At 38.0% G+C, this 21,041-nt stretch overlaps 3 protein-coding genes and 1 non-coding gene across 16 annotated transcripts in view; 1 reads left to right on the top strand and 3 right to left on the bottom strand.

Annotated features, from left to right (window-relative positions):
* The window catches only part of LOC110841338 (uncharacterized), a 97,774-nt gene extending 93,199 nt beyond the window's left edge, over positions 1–4,575 (bottom strand). For 2 of the 4 annotated variants that reach the window (XR_002547180.2, XM_022086831.2), the window contains exon 1: positions 1,390–4,575. Coding sequence is in view for 3 of the 4 variants with exons in the window: in XM_022086831.2 (XP_021942523.2) it covers positions 1,390–4,361 (2,972 nt within the window). In the remaining variant the exon portion in view is untranslated. The remainder of the gene's footprint in view (positions 1–1,389) is intronic. The other 2 variants (XM_022086803.2, XM_022086812.2) reach the window with 2 other exon arrangements.
* Positions 4,576–5,007: 432 nt separating this feature from the next.
* TRNAG-GCC (transfer RNA glycine (anticodon GCC)) lies at positions 5,008–5,078 on the bottom strand. Its single transcript has one exon. It is a non-coding gene; the product is annotated as a tRNA-Gly (tRNA).
* Positions 5,036–18,748, top strand: LOC110841378 (uncharacterized). Of its 6 annotated transcripts, none has more exons than XM_022086908.2 (13): positions 5,036–5,256; positions 7,031–7,153; positions 7,830–7,993; positions 8,810–9,108; positions 9,713–9,895; positions 10,447–10,602; positions 11,422–11,675; positions 12,585–12,839; positions 13,774–13,918; positions 14,183–14,334; positions 14,848–15,030; positions 15,424–15,675; positions 17,633–18,748. In XM_022086908.2, the coding sequence occupies exons 2-13, from the start codon at positions 7,066–7,068 to the stop codon at positions 17,839–17,841; spliced, it is 2,340 nt and encodes a 779-aa protein (XP_021942600.2). In that variant the 5' UTR covers positions 5,036–5,256; positions 7,031–7,065; the 3' UTR covers positions 17,842–18,748. The 6 variants fall into 6 exon arrangements, with proteins under 6 accessions (XP_021942600.2, XP_021942576.2, XP_087209006.1 ...); XM_022086884.2 differs by having other exon boundaries at positions 5,036–5,262; XM_087352880.1 differs by lacking the exon at positions 5,036–5,256 and adding an exon at positions 5,326–5,436.
* LOC110841433 (uncharacterized) overlaps positions 18,540–21,041 on the bottom strand; it is a 120,901-nt gene continuing 118,399 nt past the window's right edge. For all 5 annotated transcript variants that reach the window (XM_087352875.1, XM_087352872.1, XM_087352873.1 and 2 more), the window contains exon 9: positions 18,540–20,675. In XM_087352875.1, the coding sequence (XP_087209001.1) occupies positions 19,359–20,675 (1,317 nt within the window). In that variant the 3' untranslated portion in view covers positions 18,540–19,358. The remainder of the gene's footprint in view (positions 20,676–21,041) is intronic.

Genomic DNA, 21,041 nt, shown 5'->3' with positions numbered 1-21,041 from the left:
ATCGAAGTTCATCATTAAGACAGAATTTACCTTGTTACAGATAACACAAAATCTCACTCACAAACATAATGGAGTTCTAAAGTGTTCTGATGATGGTGTAATACAATATGGATTGTTGGGCTTTTGGACCTTGTCCATCATTTGATGTTATAACATTACACAATGTTTCAGATCCAGTGATTGGGATTAGCTCATTCTAATGGATCCCAAAAGAGTAGGTGCCCTTCCCCTTCTCCCCACATGAAGACAATCACAGGCCCAGTCCTTGAAACATTGTGTCATTTTATAACATCAGACGATTGACAACGTAAAACACCCAACAATCCATAACTGTGTTTGTAAGTTTAAAACTGTGATGTATTTTTATCATTCTACTGAGTCCCTGGTGCTGATTTAAGCTCCACCCCCATGCAGAAACATGGCAATATGGAGGTACAGCACCATACATTCATAACATCAACACTAAATGCAGGTGAGACGCCAGCTTAATAGCCTGGCTGCTTTACTGTAGAGGAAACAACACCAGTAGTCAATGGACAGAAGGCTGGGTGAGCCATAGAACCAATCTGGACATTATGGCAAAGAGAAAAACCCTGCCCTGACAGGAAACAAATTCTGATCATCCAGCCCTTAGCTTAGTTACTGTACTAGTGGGATTTATTATAATTACAATTTATAATTTCACATATTTTGACCTTGGTGGAGACAGCACGTTTTGTAATGAAGCCCCAATGACAATAAAGATCAAAATATGCAGACTTGTATATTATAATTTTAATAAAACATACACTGTATTCAATACTCTGGATAATATGCACGTAGTTCTGGTGTAAAGTGGCTAGTAATGGTCAAAATCAGGAGAAACATATAAACTTGCAAACACAAAAAATCAGTCTTTAGAAACTTCACTTCATTAAGCTGATGACTGTACTGCACAGGCAAATGACACTGCATATGATTCCTTTGACTCAAATCAACATTCCTACTTAAAACCATTCCTTAAACAGGTAACTACACCTAGTCATTTTCACTATAATTCATAACTTATTAAGAGAAATAATTAAAAATATGGGACATTGAGTACACATGTGCATTTATGTGTTAACAAAAGTAGGGTGAATAAAGAATGGACAAACAAGTATATTCTACCATTTTGTTTTTGTAAAAATGCATATATTAGACTGATGTCAGGGCATTCATGTGCTGCTATCTTTCATTATTCAATTATTTTAATCAAGGATGAAGTATTTTTGTGACACAAACAATAAGTTCTTCAGAACAGAAGTAGGTGTTCCTCAGCAAGAAATCTCGTTCGTAATATAAAATGGTTAAGATTTTATACCCTTTGAATTTTCAAACTACAAAATAAATATAACACAGTTAACTTACCTTTCTGCATCCTCGCCAGCTGTTACACCTCCCAGCTGAATTTCCTCTGCGTTTGCTGTCACCTCCACCAACGACTCAAGTAATGCCACGGATGGGTCACCACCAATAGCATTTACAGTCCCTAATCCTGCACTTTGATCTACTGTTCCATCCAAACCAACACTCACTGAACCTGTCCCTACACAACTTGGTACGGTCCGTGATGCCACTGTAGTCGTTCCCTGTGTTGAAAAAGTCTGAATGGGGGCTTGACTCACTGGCATATGAGAAAATGTCTGAGAAGTGCCTGCAATATTAGACACTGCACTAGATACAGATACCATCTGTGGCACTTGCTGTGGAACCTGCTGCCCACCAGCCACTGCAATCTGATGCCCAGTTATTAAACTCTGACCTTGTGTTGCTGGTATCATGCCCTGTCCTTGCACCATGGCTGGCATCGACGTTGGAGTCGGTTGCTGTGCAACGCCAGGGACAGTCCCCACATGAATCTGCTGTTGGATATTTTGCAAGTTTGCAGAATGATGCATCTGTTGTTGCATTCCTTGTGGTGGTTGTGGCAACACTTGTGGCTGCATTGCTTGTTGTGGTTGTTGCTGTTGCATTACTTGCTGTGGTACTGATTTCTGTGACTGCTGAATAACTTGTGACATTGTTTGTTGTGGCACTGTCTGCTGAGGCTGCTGCATAACTTGTGGCATTGCTTGTTGTGGATGTTGCATAGCTTGTTGTGGCATTCCCTGTTGTGACTGCTGCATCACTTGTGCTGGTATTCCTTGATGCGGTTGTTGCATTGACTGTTGTGGCTGTTGCAGAGTTTGTTGTGGTTGCTGTATTGATTGTTGTGGCTGCTGCAGAACTTGCTGTGGTTGTTGTACTGCTTGTTGTGACATTGTTTGTTGTGGATGCTGCATTGTTTGTTGTGGCTGAGGTTGCAACTGCGGTAATGGCTGCTGCGCATATTGCTGCTGCTGCTGCTGCTGTTGTTGTTGTTGTTGTTGTTGTTGTTGTTGGATTTGTTGCTGAATATTATGCTGTTGGGAACTTTGTGGTGGTAACTGCTGTGATATCGAAGCCTGGCCAAGAGGATGCATTGATTGATTCTGTGAAGTGATTGGTTGGATCTGGTGATGTGCCACAGTCTGCAATGGCATGGAGGTTACTGCCTGTGGTTGCTGTGACTGAGTAGTAGTTATTCCAGATGGTATCTGACTTGGTGTGGAAGTCTGAATTGTTTGTGTTTGAGCAGTGATGGAAGTAAGGGGCTGCTGTGATACCATTTGGATGCCAGACTGTCCTTGCGAAATTGGGGCATTCCCGACTTGTGTGGAGGAAGGTATGTTGTAGTATTGTCCTTGCGACTGTCCTTGCTGAGATATGATATGTTTCTGTTGAGATTGTGGTTGCTGGTTAGGTACCATTCCTTGTGAAATTGATTGTGAAGACACTTGTTGTCCCACATTCTGCTGCTGTTGTGGTTGTTGGAGCTGTGAGTTCTGTTGTGGTGGAAAAGGCTGCTGGGGTTGTTGTGACATCAAGTTTTGTTGTTGCTGCATTTGTTGCAAATTTGCAGTAGCCATTACTTGCTGTATTTGTTGTGGTGGTAAGCTCTGATGCTGTGCCACAGACTGTGGTTGTTGTGGTGCTCCAGTTGGCACAGTCTGCTGAACAGAAACCTGTGACATGCTCTGTGCATGATGCTGCTGCTGCTGCTGCAACACCTGTGCTGCAGATATGCCCTGTGACTGCTGCTGATTCTGTTGCTGCATCTGCTGCTGACTGACAACTTGCTGCATCGTCTGCGGAAGTGACTGTGACAATGCTTGCTGCACTGAAGGTTGTTGTTGTTGTTGTTGTTGCTGCTGCTGCTGTAGGCCTTGATGTGTCTGTGATGTTACAACCGACACATGTTGCTGAGATGGCTGAACTGTTCCAGACTGTTGAACCTGCTGTAAGGTCTGTCCTGGTGAAACAGAAGGGAAATTACTGGGCCCAGTCGCACTCTGACCAGCTGCAAGACCCGCCATAGTCACCTGGTGCTGAGCAGCAACCATAGCCTGATGCTGTTCTTGTATTGTCACAGCAGAAGACTTTAGTTGCTGCTGGTCAACAGTTATGATTGAATCATCCATACTTTGAAGAGTCATAGGCCCATCAGTGAGGACAACACCACTATCTGTACCCACATACTGAACTGACCCTGCTGTGGTTGTGTCACTTGAGTCATTGGATCTGACCACATTAATCACTGCCTGCTGTGATGACTGTTGCTGAAGCATTGTATGATCCAGGTAGTCCATGCACAACCATCTTCCACGTTTGAAAGGTTCTGTGCTCTCTATTTTCACTACTTTGAAGCGCTCGTTACGCCCTGCATGATGAGAATGAACGTCCCTCATCTCTGTTTCATGAGGTTTAACACTACCAACAATGTTAATAACGTTTCCTGCATCAGTCACACTTACATGAACTTCACCACCTGAAACGGTGTTTGCACAAGCAACTGCAGCATTGATGATATTACTTCCTCCTTCTGAGGCAACTATTGCAAGGCCGTACTGAGAACTGGTCGGAATTACAGGAGCTGTTCCAAGAGATGTAGAGGCGTTGAAAAACACATCCTCTTTAGAAAAAGTATCTTCTGAATAACTGGGAGTTTCATTTTCTACATCAGTAATTCTAGAATTGTCTACAACATCAGACATATCATCTGTGTGAGATTCGTCCAAATCATCTGCCGAATCATCACCTCCGTCGTTGCTAGTACGAGAACCAACAGTCACACTTGTTATTTGAAAAGATGGTGTCTTCTTTCTCTGATTAGGTGTAGACGATATGAGAGACGTAGGATGGATCACTGATTTCTCAGTTTCCCCCAGACGCATTGTTTCACTAGTCGTACGGTTAACTGCGTTGCTATATTTAGTTTTCTCGCTAGATTTGCTTGATTTTTGACTTAAATTATCAGCCATGTTAGACTCTCCAAATGGGACCTACTCCCGAAAATAATCTCGGTCGAGGAGCAAATTTACTCCTCCAAATGTCACCTACTCGGAACAACGACAACACCCACATAATCCATAGCACTTCAACATACAACTATAAATTCAGGAACACTGTATTTTCGATACCTACACAGTAAACAGCACACACTTATTTACACACTCACAAATAACTTACTGATCCTGGCAATATGGCGCCTGCCTTCTGCAACTAGGATCATGGGATTGATGGAAATTAGTCTCGTTCCGGGTGTCGGTTATTCGATGATTCACTGCAGGCTGAAGCTTCAATGTGACAAACGATTACTGCTAAATTTGATAAAGAAATGTGAATGTGTTTCATGACATGATAAGCAACAAGGGCTACTGCACCTTATACATATTATCAAAGTCGACAACAGTGCATATTTTATACAGCAACTCCCCACCACAGAAAACCTAACCTCCAGCCATGCCCGTATTACAATGCAGTCGTTCCGAGCATTCTATCTCTATGGTTTATCTTCCATACTCACCAATTTTGCAACATAAAAGTTGTCTGCAACATAGAATTTATTCTGTGTTGCAATCGAAAAGAACGTTGAATATCACAATGTTTAGACTACGAATTAAAAAATGCATCGGCCGGGAATCGAACCCGGGCCGCCCGCGTGGCAGGCGAGCATTCTACCACTGAACCACCGATGCTTCTTGAAATTTGTAATGATTGTGATGTTTACACTCTCTATATACAAAGAGAGTGGCGTCTTTGAAATATCATATTGCCAAGACGTGTGAATTTTGGTGATTGCACATGGAAGTACCAACATATGCTCTAATGGCTGTACCAAAAATAGTTTTTATCACGGATTCTTGGAGCTGCTCTGTAATTGTAAATTATAGTAAACTTCTGACATATAAACAAATATTAAATTTAAGGATGATACATATATATAGTATACTTACATATTGTGCTGTACAATACAAGGCCTACTTTGTAGTGTTCTTATCTTCGTTTGCACAGATAAAACCTCTCAGGTCATTACCCATGAAACAACTAAAGAAGGTATCAAACTATGTGTTTCAATCGGACAGACAGTCACGGGAAAATTATAGAGTTTTTACAATTTTGAAAAATAGGTGTAAGGGTGTCCGACATACAACGTAGCGTTACTCCCAAACGGAGTGTCATAGTAGAGTGGTAATACAAAAGTATTCCTTGTAGAGAAACAATGGCGGAAAATTTTAAACTTCTTTCTGTTTAAAAGAATTGGGCACAGGGGTGTCCAAAAACTTATACGACGTTTTTCTCAAATATGACGCGTCGTGAAAGTTACTATTGAAAGATTCGTTTCGGAGAGAGAGCCTGGAAAAATGACTGACTTTGTAAATAAAAAAGGCTCAGGCGTGTCCAAAGAGGTATAAATGTTCTCTGAATGATAATACTGGTAAAATTATTGCTTTTTATATTTCAAAAATTAGGCACAGAACTTCAAATGTACAGTTACATTATGACTTTGAAGCAGATTTTGGATTTACAATTCAAAACAAATTATAGAGTAGGGCCATTCATAATTTAATAGACTGAAAGGTAAGAACTGAATCTTGATGCATCTGTTTTGTATTCATGACATACCCAGTCTGTCATTTGAAGCACTGGTTAACATAACAGAAGGTTTTCATTGTTTCCCTCAATTCTTAGCTTGCAGGTGAATACAGGGACAGCAGCTTAATGTAGCCCACAACTGCTATCTCCACCACCCCTTCTAGCTAAACAAAATAATTATTTTTCATAATCTATGTAGTTTATACAACTGTATGAACTGTATATACTGTCACATAACTTATAATTAAAAGCAAGAGGATTAGAATGTATCTATAGTATATGCATTTCACAATGTATTTACCTTTGCTACAAGTTCACATGTGATGTGTAGAAATTATGGCTATAATTTACAGTCATGTCTGCAGGATTGCATCACAACAAATTTATAATATGGTATAGAAACTGTTACCTTATCCTAAGCTTTCACTGTAGAATTTTGCAGGATTACTGCAGTGAAGTATATAACAAGATTCAGGAAGGTTTTCTCTTGGCTTTTTTTTGTTTCATAAATCTAAGAAAAGATAAAAATTGTAGGCCTACATTACAACAAAAATGAGTAAGGAAAATGAAGAATGGAATTTTGTATATAAAATATTCTCATCTTTGGAAAGATTTCATATAAATCCATACCTTATAATGCTAAAAGTGACTTTATTCATGATGTATGGTGGTAAGTCAGATGATTTTTGAGTATAAAATATGATTTTTAGTATTTGTTTGTCTCTTTTTTATATAAATTCTTAAAAAGAACTATCTTAGACCAGCTGTATGTAAACTCAATAAATGCAGTTGAGTCATCAGTATTGTGGTTTCTCTCAGGCATGGAAAGCCATGTAAAATATTTCTTGCATTCCTCACAAAAACAGAAATGATCCATTGCCAATTGTTTATGAGGCAACTGTAAGAGAATAACACTACAGAAAAACAAGAGACACTTATGTGACAGAATTTTCAATCTCACATTTTCTGACTAAAAATTTTCATGCAAATCTAATTTTCCATAATTTGTACATTTAAAGCCAGACAGGTTAATGTGAAGTGTTTATTGCTACAGCGACAGCATCTTTATTGCCATACCTGACTATTCACATGCAGAGCATTGGATTGACAGTTGATGAAATCTCAATGGTATACTTGGCGCTACCACTCACAACATTCCTCAGTCCCCCTATCACAGGTATGTACAATCAATTGACAGCTTTTAGATTCATCATCATTTATTTAGCCTGGTTTCCTTATCAAAGCAAGGTAGGTTTGTGGTATCAAGTCTGTGTGTGTCCCCACTTATTAACTTTTGAAATAAATTATGGATTTTCATGAAACTTAGTATAGATGTAATACAATCACAGGATACCACTCTTTCATACTTCTTAATTCCCTACTATAAATAATACCATTGCAGCTGTGTAAACGTCAGAGCTGTGAGCGATATCATCAGGACCACTTAATATACGGTTCAGAAATTTTGTGTAACGACAGATCTGCATGATGTTCAGCAATAACCAATTAACCAGTACATATTGAATGTAAAATTTGGTTTGGACATATCAAAATATTTCCTATGAAGCACTACTTATGCTAAAAATTTCATTAATCAGAATCTATACTGGCAAATGTTCATTTGCATGTTGTATTGCTTCCACGTCATTGCTTATAAGTAACTATTAGAATTGGAAAGCTCTGAAATTTGTACCTTTCTCACACATTTACATACAGTATTACAATAGTCTACAAAATAATAAGATTAGCTGAGAAATTCTCACAGAACCCTAAGGCTTCACTGCTCATGGTCCAGGCAGTTCCCGTGATTCAGAATGTGCAATTCTATTGATACAGTATGTTCCAATTCCCAGGCTACTTGATAGACAAGTTTGGGCAGTACAAATTTGTGATGGTGCTATCACTCATCCTCAATGCTGCTTTTCATCACTCTCTGCTTCTTATTCCGCACATGGAGACACCTGGAGAGATGCCGTCTGCTTATGTCACAAAGCATCCAGAGACGGGTCAGTTTGAGGTATGATAACTTCATGTTGTCTGGTTGTGAGACTTGTTCTCTTGTTACAAAGGAATAACAGAGATTCAGTACACCTGAGAACAAAGTCAACATGAACATGCAAATAAGAAGTAAAGTTACCCTGTACCTAAGAACCATTCCATGATGTGTATGTGCATGTAGGCAGAGATGTGTGTATTTGTAATTTGGTGTTAGACAGAGGTGAGTAGTGCACTGCATACTCTGCCTCTGAGGCAACAACCTTACCTACCTGGTGGCCCCAGGACCAGTATTGGTAAGGTGGTAGCAATGAGAAGAATATCTGCCCTATCACAATTCAAACCATGCTGAAATCAAATTAGTTAAGAGAATACTTGGGCAAATTAGAGACAAAGTAGCACGATAATGGAGAAAGTGACATGATGAGGAGCTTACAAATGTGTTTGTAAGCTGATATATTTGGGTGATTAAATGAAGGATAAGATGAATATTACAGATAACATACCTGAACGAAATATGTAATACATATAAAATCCTTTTTTCAAGGGGGTAGACCACTTGGGAGACGTATGTATACACAGGAAAATAGTACTGACATGAATATTAGAGAAACACATTATGAAGGTTTGAAATATATTGAACTGGCATATGATACAGGTGAATAGTTTGCTTTATTTGTTGTATTGATGAATCTTTGGAGCACAAAACAAGGAATTATATTATCAACTGAAAAACAATCACTTGTTCAAGAACACATGGACCTGTGAAATGTTGGTCAATATCTATGAGGCTACACAGTACAATATCCCAAAAGATTGCCTTCTTCTTGTTCTGCAGGTATGGTGGAGTCCATGCCCAAGCCGAGAGTGCCCAGAGGAGGAGGAGTTGGACATGATATTGGCTGACTGCATGGACCACTGCCTGCTAGCAGACAACCCAACATTACGGACAGAGAGTAAAAAGCAGGCTATAATCGCACCAACAGCCATCACCCGACCTCAGGTTGATACCACGAGCACCATTATTGTGGGGAACCTTGCCTGTTCCATGCAGCAAAATACAACACCTTTGGTTGTTAAAAAGGACCTTCATTTTCTCTTAGAGAAAGTTGAGAAGAAGAAGCACAAAAAAAGAAGGTTAACATAATACGTAGATACTGAAAAAAACTACTGTATTTACCTGAATATAAGAGAAATCCTCTTCTAAAGACTTGTATCAAGGAAAAACAATTGCTTTCTCACTTTCACTGCTGAATCATGGCTTTTGTCCAGCTATTAGTTAATATATTCAATCCAGTGCATATCAAATTTAGTTTGATAAATTTTGCATTTTGATTAGAATACTAAAAATATTTTCCCTCACTCTTCCATTATTATAAATGGAACAGTTTTTTGGGCATGTAAAAGCATGCTATACATTATGGAAGAAAATTCCCTCCCCTCAAATATAACTATTACATAAGTTTTCTATATTAAGAAATTCCATAATAAAAATAAATTTTTGAAACCAATGTCTTAGATGCACATTAAGTTTTAAAAGGGGGAGAAAAAAGTTTATGTGTGTATTTACATATGTAGAAATTTAGTACTGCATTGATGGTGAGACTGTGAAAATGGGATGTATACTGGTTAAAATATGGCTGACTGACATTTTTCTTGAATAACTGTAAAGAAGTTTAATTTTATTCTGCGGGCTCATTTGGTTTTAACTTGGACTCAGAATAATTCATTGTGTTTGAAGAAAACATGGAAGGAAAGATGGGCCAGCAACTGGGATTGAACCTCCACGGAAAGGCACAAAGAAGGCAGAATTAATGGCTGCATTCTTTCTGATAGACATGCATCAGAACCTTGAGAAGCCACCTGAAAGTCTGGGCATTGAGATGGAGCCCGATGATAATGGCACTTCAGACTTCCGTCAAAGGTATGTTGTCTGTTCTAGAATCATGTGTCTCATGGATCTCAGACTGGGCAACAGTGCATATCAAAGTAGAAGTAAATATGTGTTCAGAAGAGGCATATACTGAATATTGTGATTGAGTGGTTAGCACTCCTGCTTCATTTTTGGGAGGATCCAGGTTCAAATATCAGCCTAGAGACTAGGAATCCAGATTGACGATTTTTGTGGTTTTCCTCAGTCCTACCAATACCAGGATAGTACCTTAAACTAGGCCACAACTGCTTCCTTCAACATCCTTTCCAATTCACTTTTCAATGTTCCTCATCTTCTCATTCGAAGCTATACAGTCTGAGATACTGAAAACATAGTTAAGTAAACTATAAATAAATGTATAAGAAAACTGTGAAATACATGATGTGCGAGAAATATCTGACATATTTATGTCTTTCATCCAAAGAACAATTTAATAGATATGAGAATATTTACATATAAAACAAGATTATTTAAATCCCCTATACTCAAACAAATTGGTTGAAACATTTTTTATATTATTTAGATATGATTGTTGGCACTAGGTTTGGTGAGAAGTTGTTGCGAGAAGCAGGAGTCAACTTGACAGAATTGGAAGAGGAAGATTTGCGATGTGGGGGGCTGCTGCTTGCTACTAACCTCACTTATAACACACTGAAACAGCTGGCTGAAGACTGCATGTTGCAGAAATGCAGTTTCAGGTAACAACATGAGATAATGTCTGTTAATCTATCAGTGTGACTGATTTTGATGAAGTTTGGTATTGAAGGCCTATACTAAGTATTGTTACAGAAATTTAACTTCAGTCTATATCAGTCCATTATTTTATACAAAGCTCAACTCAGACTTAACAAACTTTCCAAAATAGATCAATGTACAAAAGTAAAAGTGAAAAATTTGTAAAATATAAACATCATCAAGATCTACAATTTCTAAAATATTTTTAATAAAATACATGAAAAAATAATTGATGTCTTTGTGCATTGTAACATGTGTATTGTTGATTAGCTCTATCAACAATAGATTTGCAGTACAGTTTGAATATTAAGACAAATAAGGTATGTAAAACTGCAAAGAATGCATTTGGAAAATAAGTGTATTCAAATTATTTGAGTACATCTTTACACTGTTAACAGGAAAGTTTTATACATTGGGTGAACACAGAATGTACTTGCCAAAAAATCTTGCATTAGATGTGATCAGTGAATTTTACTGATACTTAAACATACAAATAAGAACCTGTCATATAACACTGAATAGAATAGAATATATTTGCTGTGTGCTGAAAGGAAAATTATATTTCTCTAGATAATCACAAATGTTGGAAATGTTTTCCAATTGAGGATGTGAACTCAGATATAAAATCTTGTATTCTGTGTAGATGGGTAATTTCTTTTTGGTGGGGGGGAAGTGGGTAACAAACCTCCTTCACCAAACTTCTGACATAATTTCACACATTGTGCCTAACGAGTAACACATGTAACAGTTTGAGACCCACTGAGTTGTGTGCCCATTATCAGGGAAGGTGGTCCTGAAGTTTGCCCACCAGACTACAAGGAAAGTGATGATCGCACGTTTTGGATCTACTTCTTCCTGCGCTTTGTGGGGACTGTGATGTTGTCTGGTGGGGTCACCATGCTTGACCCCATTGCATTGACTATGATACAGAAGTATGGTGGAGAGTTTGGGCGTGAAAGGCTTTTCTCTACTATTGGCATGGCCATATTCTCTCCTCTCGCTGGACTGCTCATGGATCAGAGTAGCAGTCAGTTGAGTGAGTATCTTTCTTTACAGATCAGTTCAAGCCTCAAACACCACATGTTCTTTCTGATTCCAGCTTTCTCAACAACACTCAAGCAGATATAAATTTAGTTACAAACATTAAATAAAATCATTGTAGAAAAAACAAAGTTTTAATAAAGTTAGAAGCTAAAAATTATAAATTTCGTAAAGGTCTTTAATTCAGAGTTATTACATAAAAGCGGAAAAGTGTAGTCCACAAGTGCATGCTTATTTTCCACGTGTTCCTTGTATGTTGCTTGAATTGATCTCTTTAATAATATTTGATGGAAAGTATAATTTATGATGCTCCTCATTATGCAGTTCTCTCCAGCACCCTGTTATGTCCTCTCATTCAGGTCTGAATATAATCTTAAGCCCCTTATTCTCAGAAACAGTGAATTTCTGTTGTTCTCTTAATATGAGACACCAACTTTCATGTACATACAGAACAAAGGTGCAACTATATTATTACAAAGATAATCAATAATACAGACTCCACTCCACTCTAAATAACAAATTTTGTTGTCAACAAAGCCATTAAGCAGCACTGAATGAGGCATGAACTATTTTTATTGTATTTTGTTACAAGTACATTACATTAAAGATACTTCAGACAGAAGAGAGCAGAGGATTATAAGATCTCAGTTTTGCAAGATAAACTATTGAAAAATAAAATATATAGTTTAATTTGAGCTGCATATAAAGTAGGGGTTGTGTTAGACTAGTACAAAGCAAGCTAAAATTTGCCTGGGAATTTTAAGTTTAGACCCACACAATATGACATTTTAATTAAATCAATTAAGTGCAGTGGTCAAAGATAAGAGATGCAGTCACTTTGTGCAATAAGTGTAACTTACATATATAAAAAGAATACTTAATAATTGTATTCATTGATTCACAGATTACACAGATTATTCAGCTGCTTTCTACACATATGACATCTTGCTGGGGATTTCAGCAATCACAATTCTTTTAATGCCCCTTGGAGTGCATCTTCCAGCTGACAACATCATGCGAGACCTTCTGCGTATCGTACGGTTGCCACCTGTCCTCCTCTTCATCTTCTTCTTATTTGTACTTGGTAACTTTTGGGGCTTCATTGAATCCTTCCTGTTCTTATACCTCAAGGAACTTGGAGCCTCCAACTATTTGCTTGGTTAAGTATCTTGATGTTATGTTGTTGCTGTGGTAACATAACATGAACGACCATTTTGTTGGAAACATTTTACTTCAGTTTGCTGTGCACACATTAGTAAATATAAATTTACCAGTATATGGATTTTACAGACTCAGTGAAGAAATGGAGAGCCTTTCAATTTGTTTGTTTCTCCTAATTTAATGAACAGGATATCTCACTTAGAAGCATTGGTTCTTCCGAAGTTAATTGATGTCTGAGATTAGTAGAAGAAATATGTCCCACCATCTCTCAGCAGTTAAAATAACTATTTGTGGATTTCTGATAATATAAAATATACATTACCATGTGGACATACTAGCAGATTTGTTTAAATAAAAACCAGTATAGAAGGGTTCATTTCTCTGTTTCACTATAAAATAAAATTAGAAAACTTTCTTTAGGAGTTAGTATGTAATATGGATTTATGGTAACAGAAATTTCTTTTATGCTAGCACTAATAATCAACAATCACAGATAAAAATTCAGTTTTGTAATATCTTCAGAAATATATAATACTTAATATAAAATATGTAATCCCATATAACATGGGAAATCGTCTATTAATTAGACATGAAAGACATTAAAACATTTTCTGCTGGTGTGGTGCACTTAAGGCTCAAAGCCTTACAAATTACAGATTATATTATTTTATTTTATCTATCTGTAGAATGTTAACATACAAAATTTGCACATTCAGGAACATTGCTTAATCAATTATCATTAAATTATTTCGCATGGTTTTGTTCCCACATCACAATTTCTCAGGCTGTCATGTTGGTATTGTTTCTGACAGAAGTCTAAGTAGTGTGTCCAATGGCATTATGTTCATAATGACTTTTACTGACCAATTAGTGTCTGTGTTATAAATGTCCATTACTGAATTAGGATTTGTCTTAACGATGCAACATTGCAGGTATTACAGTAACAGTTGGATCATTAAGCAGCATTCCATTCTTGTATGGGGCTGGAAAAATCATGCAACGGTTTGGCCATGTTAATATCATCATCATAGCCTTCTTTTCACATGCAGCACGCCTCATGGGCTACTCCTTTATCGAGTAAGTATTGGCTGTCAAATGTTGAGGATGTGGTGTAAAAGGTGTGATTCATTATCAGGAGGTACTGGATTTAATGTTGAGCATAGATTGGCAATTCTGAGATATTTTATGGTTTTCCTCACTCTGTTCAGGAAAATGCTAAAATAGTATCATTCCTCACCATCCAATATCTTATACTAGATGTTATGTTACTTCATTGGATAACAAAGAGTCATCAACTATCCAGTCAAGGACAATGTACTGAGTAAATTCCATTTCTTGCAGGAACCCATGGTGGTGCTTCCCATTTGAAGCAATTGAAGCACTTGCTGTTCACCTTATGTGGATTGCTGCTGCCACCTATTGTGCAGTTTTGGCACCAAAGACACTTCTTGCAACACTCATTGGTGTCTTAGGAATGGCACATTTCAGTTTAGGTAATAAAAACTATGCTTTACTTAATAACGGGAACTCCACAGGTTAATGATCAGTGGGAAAGAAGTGTTGAAGTACACTCTACATCAATGAAACTTCACATACAAATCCTGGTGTCTCAAATGTCGGCTAGTTTTTACCATGTGATATGTTTGATAGCCCATGTGAATTTTATTAATTTGGTTCACTATGAAAGTTTACATCATACTGACAAAATAATTTATCTTTCAGGCAGTATATTTTTTTCTTTCTTAACTCTCCCCTTTTTTCAAATAATTTCTTACAAAGCAAATTCATAGTATTAAAGAGAAACATATAGGCTACATCCCACAAACATACTGTAGAAAAAATGCAGTGGAACTTTACTGTGTCTATTAAAGGTCAGAAAAACTGAGAATGGGATATACCCATCACGGATTAAATCTGGAGGGAAATTAAGCGGGAAGTATACTTTCAAATCACAATATTTTACAGGTACATTACAAAATAGTATAATATGCACATTTTATACACAGGTCGTGGGAGTGGTAGCTATGTGGGTGGCTGGCTGATCAGTGTAATGGGCACCAGGGAGTCCTTCCGCCTCATGGGATTTCTGGCCATTGCCGGTGGCGTAGCTTATGGACTACTTCATTACTTCTGGTTGCGAAAAGTAGAACTAAATGGAAAGGATGAAGATGCAGCAGCTACTACAGCAGGTAATTCTAGACATGATATCTTTGTTAGTTATGTGACTGGCCACAAGCTGGACAGCTGATATCAGTTGGTTAATGCTGTAAAGTCAACTCAACATCACTGATTATTCATACCTGTCGACACATTTAAATATATAAAACCAAAGCTTAGGAGTAATATAAGTTTACCAGTGGTGTTTTCTGCACTACGGCAAGGGTTATGCCTTTTGATATGAAAACAAACTGAATTCCAGTGACAGTTTAACAAAAAATTTATGAATCATGTAGTCATATAATCCAACACATGACAATTAACCAGTGCTGCCAGTTGCTGCACAAAAGCATGAGTTCAGTTATGTCATCTCATATTGTCTATACAGCTGATAATGCACAATTAAATAAATCTCATTATTACAGAATGTGGTGAAGGAGACCACCTGAACAGTGAAGCTGGTGATACTGGTGCACCCAGTATAGAAAGGTTAAGTCTTATTATTGAGATGAACCACCATAGGTCACTGACCTCACTTCATGACAGCAGCTGCAGTGTGTGTCCAGCCTTGGAACACAGACATCATGGAAGTGCTTCAAAGGACGTATTACAGTCTGAACTTGAAGTAAAGCACAACATAGCATCCAACCCACAACTGAACCACAACAACTCTGTTGGTATGAGACATAATTTGTTCTGTACGTTCATGATAACTAACTAACTAATTAACTAACTAGATGGCTTATGGAACCCAAAGGTTCATCACCAAATTAACCAAAGCCGTTCACAGGTCCCTGTCCTGGGCCAACAGAATCCAGTCTCCTTCAACTCCTATCTCCCATAGATCCTGCCCGACATTATCCTCCCACCTATGTCTAGGTCCCCCCAGCGGTCTCTTCCCCTCAGGCTTCACAACCATACCTGATACAATTGTCCCATCCACGCATGCTACATGCCCTGCCCATCTCATTCTTCTCAACTTAATCACCCTGACGATACCGCGGGAGGAGTACAAATGTATTGAAAATGTTCTTAAGCATTACCTTAAAGAAGGACTTCAAGTGATTTCACATTTACCCCTGTATTGAAAAAGTACATGAGAAAAACATTTAAAAATATTGAATAAAAATTTCCTTGGATATCTATCTCCGGAGATAGGGATTAGCTCTATCTAGTGGGCCCAACTGTGTAGGAACCTGAAGACGGAGATAGAGTCCCATCTCCGAAACGTCGTTTTACGTTTTATATTTACTATACGATGGATAATATCCAAGGAAATTTTTATTCAATTGACTCTTCACCATCGTCAAGAAGTTTTAGATTTGATATATTTAAAAATATGTTCAATGTTTCAAATATTACTAAAATGTTATGACAGCTGAAGGACTCTTTCTTGTGAATGCAAACTACATTCTCATACATATGGCAGTTATCAACAAATTAGGTGGCCACTTTCAGGAGCAGGAGAGGCAAGAGCTCCTCCTACAGGTGAGATTTCAGGTTGACAATGCAGCAAGCATGAAGATGGCTGTCTTCTAGGTTGCTGCACTGTACAGTCTGGTAGAAATTTACTGATGTTTCATAGGTGCTCGCTCCTGACAACATCAGGGTGAGTGCCTTGATGATGGAGGCAGTAAGCACCTCTGAATTGTTGATAAACTTCTACCAACCCACACAGTGCAACAACCCAGAAAACAGCCATCTTCATTTCCTCCTACACATGTCTATATCCAAATTAAACTAAAATAAAATTAACTCTAGTTTGAACATCTGCTGGGGGTTTGTCGTGCTGACCACACATCACCCTATATCTGGTTGGATGATCGTTCACCTCTGCTTAGGCATGTGAATCTGAGGCCAGCAGTCAAACTAGTCGGCTTTGGCTCTCTGGAGCTGTTACACCACAGATTTAATTTTTTTAATTTAATGTAATTTGAACATCTGAAACATACACTGTGTGTGTCAATCATAGTAATAAGAAACTAATGCTTGAGAGGGTATATTAGCTTGCAAAGCATTATGGATGTGTGTGTGTATGCAGTACAAATAAAAACTGTAAGCTTGGTAAAGTAATTCACTGTCAGGAGTAAGTCTTTTGAAGTCTTAGCTCATCTGAAACATTAGTGAAGATAATGAAATTCAGTTTGAAGAGTGTAAAGTGACAAGAAAACTCTAGTTTACTCTGGGTAAGGAAACAAGAAGCTTTAGTACATGATTTTCTTAGTGAAATACATGAACTTCTAAGACACCACTTCATAGCAACACAGCCAGCAAACTTTTAGTTGATCAGTGCCAGCCGACGCCGATTATTATTTCCACAATATTTTACACTATAGTAATTTAATGTATCCTGAATGACTGGCCTACACATAAAAGGTATTTTTAGAATAACAACTTTTGTAACTTGAGATGTAAGGAAAAATATTGTGGAATGTCTGACTTATTTTTCTATACATCATTCAAGATAGGTTAAACTATTATAGTACAAAATATAATGAATCAGAGAAAATGATGCAACCTGTACACAGTGACTGGTACAGAATGACCAGTACCCAAATAAAACACTCCCATGACAATACCAAACCAATGTCACAAACTGTAACAGAACATGCTTATATAGTATATAAATTACAGGTAATTCCATGAAGACTGGCGGAGAACTGTTGATTAAGAAAAATGCTGAGAATTCTCCCAAGCCAGGAAAATTTATTTCCATATCTTTGCCCTCTGAAGTGTGGCAGAACTATCATGACTATATTCAACAAGTGGAGATTGAAGAAGATAAAAGGCTTCAGGAGAATGCCAGACAAATTGCAAGATGTCTGAAAGAAGGTGACGCGTAGGAAGCATTTACAGAGAGAGGAAAGATACAAGGCTTCATTTGTGTAGATCTTAAAACTTCTACTTTAGTAAACCTACTTAGTCTGATGCATATAATTAAAGCATGCACTTTTCCTAATCATGGTAATGAACCTTTGGGTTCCATGAAAGGCGAGGAATTTATTGACTAGCCGAGTACACTATCAGCTTCTCGAGAAGGACTCTGCTCAATACATTTTGATAATATAAATTTTTAGTATATCATGTTTGTAATTTTAAATATATAACAAAATACTTCATACAGAATTATTAGATATGTTCTACCTCCATATGAAATGTGGTATGCCTTGCTACAACATTTCATAAACTTTTGCTACAAATGAAAAAAGTAAATATAGATTCCATAAAGCTGTCACATTTATGTTTTACATTCCACACAGACACATATGAAAAGGCTGCAAACCAACTTGTAATGATTTTTGGGTGTTTGCTACCTCCATCATTAGGGCGATGAGTCACCTCATCACCCTGATGATGGAGGCAGCATCTGATATTTGGTAAACTTCTACCAGACTGCATGGTGCTATAACCCAGCAGATAGCCATCTTAATGAACTTCTGCTAACACAAATGATCCAGTTGTTCTGAAAGATTACAAACATGAAAGAATTAACCTGTTTTCAGGAACTATTTAACTGTCAGGATCAAAATAAATGACTAAACATTTTCCAGCTTCCATATTTCAGTTGCAACATTTACAATAAGGAATTGTACAGACAGTAAATTTACAGTGAGGGGTAGATGAAATAAGTCCATTTAAATGTAAGAGATTCAGTAGGGATTCATGTACATGAAGGTGGGAAACACTAAAATGTATCTTGTGCCCAAGCAAACGATGGACAAATAAATAAATATTCATAACTAATCATTACTTCATTGCAAAATATAGTCCTGGGATGTAAAGTAATTAAAAGTTATTGCAATACATGTACAATGTTCAAATCACTATGCACAGGAAAGTTCAAACATTTATACTTCTAAGTTTCCAGAGATTATCACTCACCTGGCAGTCTAACTCAGCTGTCATCTTCTGAATCCTATGGGAAAACAAAACTATTTTCCCATGAAAAGTTTATAATAAAAAAAGGAAAATATGCACTATAAAAGCTTCAATATTTTCAATAACCTATATCACTCTGTTCTATATCACCAATTCACAAAAATCTGTTAACACTTGTGAAATGCCAGAATACCGACTCAGCATTTTACACAAGAAGGGAACTTCACAGAGGAGCTGCCAGACCTTATAATTAACACGTGTAACAAGCATTTCACATCTCTTCCACTAAGGCCCCTCGTGCTGCTTACATTCTTTACTTGATGCACATAACTTCAGTCTAAGAAAGGCCACCTTGTATCTTGATATCTGAAATGCTTAGCATCACAGAAATGAACTTGAAAAAACCTTCTCTGTGAAGTACAAGGCCCCACCCAGAACCACAAGTTCCAGGTTTCCTTAGCTGCCTGAATGGATGAACACATTACATGTTCCCATTCCCTCTGCTGTATCCCATATTATGATGAACATATGGATTTCCTGGAAAAGCAGGCACACCTACCGTACTTGAGTGCGCTATTGCTGCTGCTACAGCTGAAGACATGGACGTGCCCTGGTGCTGGTAAAGGTGATTTAATGATGTTGGGAAATCATGCAACATGGCACTATGTTGCTGCTGCTGATTGTGGTGATGCATCTGGCTGAGACTTGAAAGATCTCGTTGACCTGCTCGATCCAGGTCAAGCATGTCTCTGTCAGAGTCACTGCCACGGCTCAGCGCTGCCAAACTGTGATGGTGCTGTTGACGATGGACTTGATGCATGTTTGAATTCAGAGTGGAGATGTGGGGCCTCTGACCTGCAGAACTTGGGAACCCATCCATGACCCTCCTCCCTCGGGACATCAGATCTGAATCATCCATTCCAGACAAGTTTGAAGAACTATTCATAGAGTGCTGCTGCTGCCGATTTGAATGTATCTCCGAAATATTCAGATTCAGTGGTGTAAGTGACTGGATGTGACTGGAATTGAGAATTGAATCTGAAGTGGATGTGTTCATGCCACGTCGGGAGCCATTTATGCTCATGGCAGTCTGACTGCGATCACAAGAACCATCGTCACCTGCTGATACTTGCAAACCATGTGCACTACTACGTGAATGTTGAGATGGCCTTATGTTGTTGCAGCTGTGTGTTTCTGCATCTCTTATCATGGAGGCCGCCGTCGAGATAGGTACCAGAGATGGCAACATAGAAGCGTTCCTCAACATACTGGCTCCAGAACCAGAGGCTAAATGTCCCATTACAACCCTCGTCATATCCGGGTCTGAAGATCCACTTCCTGAGAAATCTATACTGGACGATGATGGCATAGATGATGATGTGGGATTTGCAGAGGGTCTTGACACATTAGGACTGTGTAGAGTCTTTAGTGCTGGGGTACCATACATATGTGAATCTGAAGATGACCGCCTCTGGAATTCTGAAATAGGGACTGAGATTTCAGTTTTTGGAACATGTGTCAATGAGTTCTGTAATGAGGAGTTCATACTGACATTAGGCTGGTCAGCTGGTTGGTGTTCCGCATTCGAATTTGATCCGGTCACTGCAATTGTTGGGGTTGATTCTGATGGAGCTTGGGAATCAGTGTTTTCTGCAGCAGCAAGGGATGCCTCATACAAACGCAATTCTTCGGGATGCATGCGACGTTTATGTGAACGGCAGTTTGAACCATTGGCAAACGTGCGAGGGCAGAATGTGCATGTGTAAGGTCGCCGTCCTGTATGCAGATTGTGGTGATTCTGAAACAAGAATATTACTCATATTCAAATTCACAGTTCACTTATTTGGTTTAATAATCCATATTTTTACTAGAGGCGAAGCAGAATTACACTAATTACCTTAGGTAACGGTGATACAGTGGACCAAACACAAAGTAGCAAAGCATTGTGGTTAGGAAAAGAGATGACAGAAACATTTATAGTGCCACATGGTTAGCAAGAGGTGATGAAGGTTTGGAAAACATGTGGTTAGGAAAAGAAGTGAAACCAGGCTTTAGTTAGTCTATAGCCATCTTAATGGTTGATGTTATATTTGAAAACCTTCAACAAAGAATGCTGAAAACCCCAATTACAGTAACTTACAGACAAGGGTGCTAGTAATATGTG

This window comes from Zootermopsis nevadensis, unplaced genomic scaffold, assembly GCF_977971745.1.
Source record: "Zootermopsis nevadensis isolate Lab colony 2312 unplaced genomic scaffold, Znev_1.0 Znev_ptg000021l, whole genome shotgun sequence".
Classification (NCBI taxonomy): Eukaryota; Metazoa; Arthropoda; class Insecta; order Blattodea; family Termopsidae; genus Zootermopsis; species Zootermopsis nevadensis.
The sequence above is the reverse complement of the archived record's forward strand: the minus strand, read 5'-3'. Positions and strand labels throughout refer to the sequence as shown.